The sequence below is a fragment of the Phallusia mammillata genome, chromosome 3, assembly GCF_965637545.1.
Source record: "Phallusia mammillata chromosome 3, kaPhaMamm4.hap1.1, whole genome shotgun sequence".
NCBI classification, from domain to species: Eukaryota; Metazoa; Chordata; class Ascidiacea; order Phlebobranchia; family Ascidiidae; genus Phallusia; species Phallusia mammillata.
In genome coordinates, this window is record NC_137254.1 from 17,476,692 (window position 1) to 17,486,986 (window position 10,295).

Here is a 10,295-nt window from a genome sequence, read left to right on the forward strand (position 1 = left end):
AAGTGTGGAGAAAATATATTATTTGGAAGAGGGGTAGACAGATTTTTGTTTAATGTAAGCGACCGCCACAGCCGCCGTATCTGGAAACAGGAAATCCCCGATCGCTGCTCCTGCCGCATACAGTTCCCCTATTCTTTCTTCGTAATGAAGGGCTGCAGTTTTTGATGTAATAATGCCAATTTGGACACACGTTTGCTGAAAAAATGCAGTGCCGTTCTAATTTTCTTACAAGCTTACCCTTTTTTGCTGGCAGGACATGAGCTATGGCATTACTGAAAATCTTCTGTTTTGTATTGACAATTTTTTAAATAAAATCTACCAGTTTGGAGTAACTCTCCTTGGTATTTTTTTTTGCTCCATGAAGCATGAGGCAATTTCTTCTTCCATATTGTTCGAGATCATTGATGCTTTGTTCGCAATCGGTGATCCATTCATTAAAGCTTTTCATCTCCTTTTCCTGGGTAGAAACAGCACTTTTCATCTGCTTCACCTCCTTGTGCAGATCTTTTGTGGAAACACCTTCGGATAAAGTGGGAACAGGATTAGAGTCAGTCTGTTCTATTTTGGACTCAAACTTGTCCTGTCGTTTTTTAATTTCATCAATAGCTTGCAACATTTTTTCCACCTTTGCAGCGTTTGTAGCTCTTCCCATATTTTCTTCTGCAATTTTCGTTCAGTTGTATAGTTTTTTTTAAAAATAATATTGTCTTATGGCAATGAGTTTTACTAAATCAACTTTGTAGCGGTGTACGCTATTAATCAAGGCTACTCAAATGGCGGACCGCGTTCCATTTCCGGCGTTCGATGTGGACCTCGACGGTGTTTTGATTAAAGCTGCATATAGACTATCAGATGTGGTTAATTACGGGATAATATTGCTATGTTGCGGCAATTTTTAATCTGGGGTGAGTAACCAACAACGGTCCGTCATTCCACTATACTAACAAAACGGCGATCACGCGACCTGTAAGCGTCGGATTCTGCACTGTCTGCTTTCAGTTTAAACTTGTCACATTTTCTCTTCACACCGCAAAGGTTTAAAAGGTATTTGCAACCCGTTTCTCTAAAATAAACTATATCGAAATTAAATATGTACACCAGTAGAAATAACAATAAGTCTTTTTAACAACACTTTCAATATTTCTTTTTAACAATTAGTACAAGTAATTTAACTTCAGTACACTACAACACTTGTTCAGTTAGAATGACACCATGACTACACAGTAAATCCAGCGCATTACAACCATTATGACGTCACACACAACATTATGGTGAAACTACAATCGCATGATGGCAAACGTTGGTTAAATATAGAGATATTAGCGGCGGGAGGATTGAAAGACCGGGCGATTTTTTTGGTCGAAGAAATTGTCGATTTGCTACCGATTCCACAATGTTAGTGAGTGTTACGTAGTATCTAATCTGCACCGACAAACGTCTAAAGTTGTTTAGATGTGAATTGGTTGAAAGGTCGTACGCGACTTCTATGTGGAGCGCCCAAATAGACAAGCACGTTAAAAGGCAAACGTATCTCCTGACACTATTTCGACCCTGCTTCACATGGACCAAACATAACCACACCGACGTTTGTAAACGGTGATACATTAGTTTGTCGGCGATGCTCAGGTAAATCCGACATCAGGGCAAAATTATAGGATGCTTTGTCCCATATGCAACTTTTGCTTTTCCTATACGACCTCCAACGCGAAGAACGTCATCGCAAAGCACAGGGTTCAGTTTCATCGAAACGCGTGGACAGTCTTGTTTCCTAAACGTTCCACACTGTTAAAGAGAAACAACAACAGCTGAGAAATAAATTCGCTGTTCGTACTTTATAATTTCCACTTTCGCAAGTTGTAACTCTTCACACGATAGCGTAGTCACAGGAATCCCACCGACTACTCTCCCAATCCGTTGCAGTAGTAACAGCTTGCATTTTAACAATAAAGTTGCAGCTTTCCTTAATCGGTAAAATGACGAGGATCGTTTAATAAATCGATCTGTGGCAGCCGTGGGCTAGCCAACAACACAATCCATCGACAATTCTTGTTTTCTCACCGGCAAAACTCTTCTGGAATATCTGGTAGCTGCACACAGGACACGCAGGCTATTTTTCTTCACTTTTCCAGATAAATTTTGCCCGACCAACCAGCGTCATGTAGCTAAATCTCCTGAAGACAAGCCGCGCGAAGCGACATCTGCAGTGTTCAGACTAGTCGACACATACTTTCAACGTTTAATGTCGCTGTTCAATCTCAGCAAAGCAGTTGGCAACAAACGTGGGAAATCTTTTCTTGCAATTGTACAAAATCAGGTCTGCAAGTGTTAGTAGATGCACCACAAATGCACAACATATTCCTCTGTCATGTGTTAGTAAACAACAATACATTTTAGAATAGTGACCAAAATGCATTCGTTTGTCAATGGCACATTTTGAACTCTTTTAATCATTTTTTCTTTACATTTTCTGTTTTTATCATCATTTCGCACGTGTGTGGCCAATCTTGGAGTGAATATGAAGTTTTTCATATTTATTCCACAAAAATAATATCTAAAATATATGCAATAATAAAAACATTATTAACATGTGTAAAAAAATAATATATACCTGTCGTCTGCTATATCAGATTTTTTTATTCACACACATTTGAATTAGTCCAGCTGTTTGTACCCCTTGGGGGTAATATTACGCTTTTAATCTGACTGGTAAAGTTTGCGTTACATCTGTCCTGTTTATAAAATATCTCTGTAGCATTGAATTATATAACAGTATTATTACAAACCTCTCATAGTAGATGGGGATTTCAGAGAAGCCCAAGCAAGAGTCCATAACTTGTAGCTGTACGCCCGCGGAAACAAAATGTATGCCGCCGTGAACATGCGTATTAAAACTAATGTACTGCCGAATTCATGTACGATCGATTACCCACGGGTGCAATTCATCATTTTTTGGCAGACGTTTATTTTTTTTTACAATGAGAAAAATACAACTACACTGCCGACGGTATTAGAATTACAAAGGATGTTTTGTTTGAAGAGGAATTGACAAAGAAGTTATTGAGGGACGATAAAGCATAAAAGTCGCTGAAAAGTATTCGCGGTAGTCCCCTATATTGAAAATTGAAAAAAAGGATTTGATGCTTGGTTTTCCTTCTTTATTTTGAAGCTTTTCAGCAGCTGATAGGCGATGGCCAGAAATAATTGAAGCAATTTGCCTATCACACAACAACTCCCTGGACTGGGGGCTTGTAGCAAGCAACCCTGTTACAGCAGCGCGAGCACTTTCTTAAACATATGATTATGTCAGATGCCCAATCAATCAGAGAGATTTAAGATTGCTTTTATAGGACTGATTTTCGAATGGGAGGTAAGAAATTTTATGATCAGTTATAACTAGGCCAAGTTTTTGTTGCACTTAAATCGTGGGAAAGTTACACTTTATTTTAAAAAAAGTTGCATTTATGCACAAGTTTTTCAATGTTATTAGGGTATGAGATACTCGAAAGGTTCAGTTGTATAACCCAACAGTTTAAGATTTGCAGGGTGTCTGCTTGTTCCGTTTCTTTCTTCGCTATTCAATCGATCATGCATACATTTTTGTGTTCTTTAGGTTTGAAACTTACATGACAGCATTTCGCTGTCAGCTCCTGCAGAGCCATGGGCGGATCTAGCCGGGGGTGTTTGGTGTTTGGACACCCCCCTCAGAAAAAAAAAGAATCTTGTGCGCACTAATCCCAATCGATATACGTCGTTCGAAGAATTTTACCTGTGCATTTTTACGTGACAACGACCTTGAGATTGCTTTCAAGCCACAAATAGCCATTTTGACGCGCCCACAAGAACTCACAGGTCTGTCACATAATGCTTTGTTGACCACAACAATTATCGTATTGTTACGTGTCAAAGCGTGATTGCATGATGCAACTGCGTTCAAGCAGTTTTAGTTCAGTTGATGCTCAGACGCATGGAACTACTTGAGCAATCTGCCTATTTAAGAAAGTAAAAATAGTTTAAGAATGGTTCGTTGTTTATTTGCAGCAGGTAAACAGGAAAACGTTACAGAACAAGAAACGCAAACTTTATACACAACACAAGTTAGTATGCTTCGGTTTGATTAAGTCAGGCTTTTAGTTTTCGACGGTTTTTTCTCAGAAATTCGTCCACAATGGCTTCATCAGGAATGTGGATGTCAATATGGATGTTCAACAGCGCAAGTCCATTTAAACGATCCTGGACCAACGTATTTCTTAAATACATTTTAAGGCGACGAAGATTTGAAAAGGATCTTTCAACCGTGGCTGTAGTCACAGGAAGTGTCCAAAATATCTGCAAAAGACGTTTTGTTTGATATAACAAATAATACTTCTTCAATATTTGGACATAAACTCTTTTACAAACCAACCTTCAGTAAAGATGTTGGGGAAAAGGAGTGGACTGCACCTGTTAAGCGTCGTCAGAAAATTAGATGGCAATTCAGCAATTGATGCCATTTCCACTGAGTTCCATTTGCGATGCCACCTGGGCAACTCAAGCAAAAAGTCTTCAGGCTTTATGTCATTGGCATACAGCCTGGCAACCTCTTGAAATTTTTCGACATCGCAATCTGTCCCATCTAGATGGAAAGAATAACAAAACTTAAAAAGTACACAGAAACAAACGGGTAAGTGCTTTACAAATATCTTACGTTTATACCTGCCATCTTAACTGGTAGGCTATTATACTCTTACTTAATTAGACTTACGTAAAAATATCGGCAATAATTGGTTAATTTTTGCAGCAGTTCGGAACATCGTACTGAAACGTGCATCCATGCCTTCTATTAACGAAGATACAAAGGGTACAAACATGTTGTTGTAAAAGTGCTGGATTATATCTTCTTCGTTATCGCTAGCACCGAAACGATGGGAACGGACGGGAACATTGTGCTGGTGGGCTAGATACTTTGCTTTTTCAAACACTTGCTTAAATTTCCCGAGATGTAAATCCTGCAAAACTGATTTCACTTCACGTAGTTCTTCGCTTGCTGAGACCGCATCCATTTTTTCTTTCTGCAAAGCCTTTGTCAAGGCAAGTAGAGTTTCGGTGGCTAACTTTAGTGTTTGTATTGTGACCAAAAATGAAAATGAAGTGATCTGTCGTCGAAGCGTTTCGGCTTGTGACGACACACTGTTATTGAGGAATGCTTCTACTTGCAGAAGCGCTTGCAAAATACACGGGTACAACAACAAAAACTTTAAAACCGCCTTGTGGCGCTCCACCCATCTGGTTTGGCACAACTTTGTTAATTTGGTGGCATTGGTTGTAGTATCACCACGAAAATGATTTTTAACGGCAGCTTCTAAGATAGTTTGACGTTTAGGTGAGGAACGAAAGAAGTTGATCACGTCGGATAGAACCTTCAAGGCTCTCCGAATATCTTTCACTTCACAAGAGTGCATTAAAACCAGATTCAGACAATGTGATGCACAATGGGTGTAAAAAGCAAGCGGATAATTTTGCAGAATGTACGACTGGACGTCACGAAATTGTCCCGACATGTTGGCAGCGCCGTCGTACCCCTGACCGCGCAAACCGCTGATCTGAATACCCCAGCGAACAAGTGATTCGATTAGAGTTCGCGCTAAACTCTCCCCTGACAGATCCTCTACTTGAACAAAACCAAGGAAAACCTCTTTAATACACCAATCAGGTCGAAGCGGATTAACGGACTTGTTTTTGGGATATCGTACAGTGATAGACAACTGCTTATTACCTGCGACATCTGTAGTTTCGTCAGCAAGGAGGGAAAAATAAAAGGATTGATTTATGTCGCTAACTAAAGTAGCTCGTATGTAGTTGCCACATACTTCAATCAGTTGATTTTGAATCGTTTTGCTGGTGTACGTTGCATTAGATGGTGCCCTTTTTGGATATAGCTCCACTGCGGAATCGCCAGCGTCTGCACGGAACCTAAGAAGCGCCTTGAAATTGCCATCATTTATTTGTGCATCAGACGAATTCAAACGACCATCATCCCGATGTCCACGTAACGGTAAGCCCTGTCTTCCGCACAGCTTAATAGTGGCAACGACAGACTTTAAGAATTGATTGCGTAACGCTTCAAGTTCACTAGAGTGAGCAGTCATTTGGTTGACCACATCTCCACGGTTTGAGGTATACATTCGAATGAAGTCGCAAGCTTTTCCGTCCGCGTCAATATGATAAGACTCCAGCGAATGCTTTTCAAGATTTACAATTCCTTTTGTTATCTGCGTTGCTGACACGCCATATGGGTCACGAACAAGATTGCCAAGCCTTGATCCACGCACGCTGACTGGGGCAAAAAGGACACATTGTCGACAAAACAGGCCTTGTTTTGTTAGACTGTATGACAGCCACGGAAACTTTTGGAACCATTCACGAACAATGCTTTGTTTGCGCATCTTTCCGTTCACGACACGAGTAAATGTTGGAAACGTGTAGCCTTCAGGGGGAACCCACGGGTTACTAAGTACCTGAAGCTTTATCTCAGCATGAGGCGGGTGTGGAGCTGTGGCTAATTGGCCAATGTCGGATCCAATAGATTCTAATGAGAAGTGAGACTCGGTCGCAGTAGAAGAGACAGAAGCTTTTTGAGTGCTGTGGATAGATGGAGACGATACTGCCTCATTACGGTCGACTGGCTCGCTGTCTGATGGTGTATGCTGTGGGGTGGAAGAGGCCTGATTACTCTTGAAAAAAGATTGTAAACTTGACTGCCTCATGTTTCTTTTTTATGCCTACTGTAACTCTGTAAAATAACATGTACAAATTCTTTCTATGTGACAACTGGTTTTACTATTGTATTCGCCGACGTAATTGCAAGTTTCTATATTAAACACTTAGTAAATGTGCTTAGTAAAAAATGTGCTTAGTAAAAAAACAAAAACTGCTAAATCAGCTATTACACAATAATCTAGAAGATGCTAAATGTGCTGGAAAAACTATGTCATTACGTTATTTAAATTTATAGCTGCACTCTTCTAACTTTATCAATATAGCATACGTTTTTCCAAAAAATACATATCCTGGTCACAAAATCTGCCAAGCTACAATGACTTTTCCCACCTTATTGTGACTGTTGCGTCATAAAGCTTATTGTTTTCTTTCAATATCACTGTGATGGAATAATTATAAATCTGCTGGAAGTAATGTCGTATCATTTCAGTGTTCCAAATGCACATTTTTTTGAGGTGGTCAAGTTTGACACGGCATTTTAGGCGTTACTAAGTTACGATTTTACATTTTCTATCGAAAATACATAGAATTTAAAATTTTATTCAGGTCAATATTTAACAATCACGTAAATGTAAGTAACAAACCTGCCGCACATCAACTAAAAAATCAAGCTGATTGAAGTCTCAGTAGTATAAAACACAGAAATATGATTTACACTATTTATTGTACCCATTGTGTAATTTAAAGATTTTCGTTGTAAAATGTTTGTGATTCGTTGAAAAAAATTTGGTCACACTGTGGCAAACGGAACCGGTGCTACGACGCTTCGGCTATCGGTTGCACACGTCTGCCACCTGCAGTGTTTATTAGGGCAAGAGTAACGGTGAACAACAAAGAGACAGTGGAGCAGTTTGACGTGACGACAGGATGGCATGTGAAAGCATGGCAAAATAGTAACCGACCGACGTATAAATCGCGAACACCCCCCTAATTTTTTTTCTAGATCCGCCCCTGACTCCATGTATAGTGTGGCGCGAACTGTGGAGTAGCAGGTCTAGGAGAAGAACATGTTTTCCACATCGATTATTTTTGCAGAGTAGTTGCTCCTAATTTCATAAAGTTCGTATGTTATTGAAAATATAGTTTAAAACATCAATATTTTTCATACCTACTGCCATACCAAAGCATACGGTTTTACATCACTAAGGTACTGCTGATAATGAGTTTTGCAAAAATTGCACTCACGGCCACTTTTACAATGAACAAATATTGGACAAAAGCGAGAAAATTGATAACAGTTTACGTGTTGAATAATTGCATAGTGTCGAAATTTGATCCACATTCAACTTGGGGCTGTGATATAATTTGGCTTAAGGATTTCAAAGCAGCAGCTGTGTATCAAATCACTGCGGTTTATGGGTTTTGAGCAGAACGACAAAACGAAGAAATGCCTTTTCTGGGACCCGTTTACGTATCTCATGAAAATACAAATAGTTTATTTCCAAAGTCATCAGTTAACCTAGATCAGGGGTCGCCAACCTTTACCACTTAAAGAGCCATTCTGACCCGTTTTATACAGTACAGAAAACACTGGGGGCCGCAAAAAGTTGTATTTGCCTTTCCAAATCAATGCACGATAGCAGAAGAACGAACTAAAATGTATGCATGCAACAAAATTACGAAAAAAGACGTTGGGCAGAAGGCCAAAATGCCTAGTGTGATTTCTGCCCCTGAACCTCCAAGCATAGCGACTGCACGTCGGGGATGTATGTCGTCATCTTCATCTTTAAACAGGATTGTATGCTGTCATCTGTGAGGCGTGTGCGATGTTTGTTTTTAATAAAGTTCATGTTGGAGAACACCTGCTCACATACATATGTGGACCCAAAAATCGACAGTACTCCAAATGCAAACTTTTTCATGTTTTCATATATGTCGGGGATAGCATTCCAAGTTTCAAACACAAGTTTGTCTGGTTTGGGGAGGCTTTCAATATCGCGCCATTTGTGATTCTGAGCCAAAACCGCCTTCTGACGTAGAACATCTTCGAGGTTCGCAGTTAAATTCTTAAACTTGGGAACCCACATTTCTTTGTCGGCTATGTCAACCAGTTCCATGTCAAGATCAGGAGGACTCACACCTGGAAATGCAGTTAAGTTACACAGGGATGGATCGATACTTAAAGGAGTGACAGGGAAGGATAATGTGTTATTTTCCTCTCTGAACTCACTGAATCGTTTTCCAAACGAAGTTTGCATTGTGTTGACTGCAGAATGTAAATACACCACATTTATTTCGTGAGCTTCACTAAATTCTCTTAAACTGGGGAAGTGTGACAGTGTACTTTTCTGTAAATCTCTTGCAAGGATTGTCAACTTGCGCTCGAATGCTAAAACCTCTTCCAACATGTGCAGGGCTGTGCGTCCTTTACCCTGAAGAGCTGTGTTCAGCGTATTTAAATGTGCTGTCATGTCTACCAAGAAATATAGCTTTTCTAGCCACTCTGGCTGTTCCAGCTCAGGAAATGTGAGCCCTTTGCTGTCCAGGAAGGATTTTACTTCTTGCAGACACGCAGCAAAGCGTTTTAGCACCTCGCCTCTGGACAGCCATCGAACTTTGTTGTGCAGCAATAGATCAGAATAAGTGCTTTCCAGCTCGTCCAGTAACGAACGGAATTGGCGGTGATTCAATCCTTTTGCCAATATTTTATTGACAATCTGAATGACAACATTCATTACTTGACAACAATCTGAATGACAACGGTTCTTAAACAACTCAAGACAGCCTCACATACGTCTTCACCCCGTGTTTGGCCTTTTAGTGGTATCAACTCAATTAATTCTTCCTGTGGCCCAGTAGAGTTCACGTACCGGCAAAACAGCGCTATTTGTTCGATATCACCTCTGTCTTTTGATTCATCGCAGGCGGCCACTGCTGAATTTATGTCTTTAAGTTGCTGTCTGGTTATGTCTTTTGCCATTTTTATGGTTCTGTCTTTGACGGTCTGTGCAGAGAGGGGCATACCCCTTATTTTCTGCAAAATTTCTGTTTTGCTTTTAAAGTCCATGAATAGATGTTCTGAAATCTGAATGAAAGATTCTTTCATATATGCTCCATCTGTAAACGGCTTTCCGTGTCCGACTATTTCCTGAGCGGCGACAAAAGTAGCATATGTATGTAGCGGTCACGTGCTTTTAAACCATCATTTTGGCACTTTGGTTTGGCTAAGCTTTAAGTAATGGAAAATTTTAACTTTGCAACCATGACTTTACGTTCCATGGAATTTATATGCTGCTTTTGCGACATATGGTATCGAGCGGTGTAACTTTACTGTTCCATGTGTTCTCATGATTCAGTAACTATTGGAAGCACATATTCAGTGTCGTTGTTACATGTTCCCGTCTTCCTGATTTGTTCCAACAGCCTGACCATAAGACAGGCTGTTGCGTAAACCGGGTGTTTCGAAATAGTTGTGCAATCCATTGCAGTGCTGCATATCTTTGCAAGCGTTTAACTTAAAACAAACTAATAACTGATGTGAGTAAAAGAAGGTACTGTTTTGCCATGATCGCACGAAAAACGAGTATCAGTTTAAAAGC

The 10,295-nt window shown here is 40.0% G+C and overlaps 2 protein-coding genes across 2 annotated transcripts; both read right to left on the reverse strand.

Annotated features, from left to right (window-relative positions):
• Positions 1 to 4,288: 4,288 nt before the first annotated feature.
• LOC145219751 (52 kDa repressor of the inhibitor of the protein kinase-like) lies at positions 4,289 to 6,743 on the reverse strand. Its single transcript, XM_080087070.1, has 3 exons — positions 4,742 to 6,743; positions 4,403 to 4,612; positions 4,289 to 4,326 (listed from the first exon to the last, which is right to left on the reverse strand). Exons 1-3 carry the CDS (start codon positions 6,741 to 6,743, stop codon positions 4,289 to 4,291), a joined length of 2,250 nt encoding a protein of 749 aa, XP_079943196.1.
• Positions 6,744 to 8,408: 1,665 nt separating this feature from the next.
• LOC145219752 (general transcription factor II-I repeat domain-containing protein 2A-like) lies at positions 8,409 to 9,676 on the reverse strand. The gene is made up of 2 exons (XM_080087071.1): positions 9,491 to 9,676; positions 8,409 to 9,413 (listed from the first exon to the last, which is right to left on the reverse strand). The coding sequence occupies exons 1-2, from the start codon at positions 9,674 to 9,676 to the stop codon at positions 8,409 to 8,411; spliced, it is 1,191 nt and encodes a 396-aa protein (XP_079943197.1).
• Positions 9,677 to 10,295: the final 619 nt, after the last annotated feature.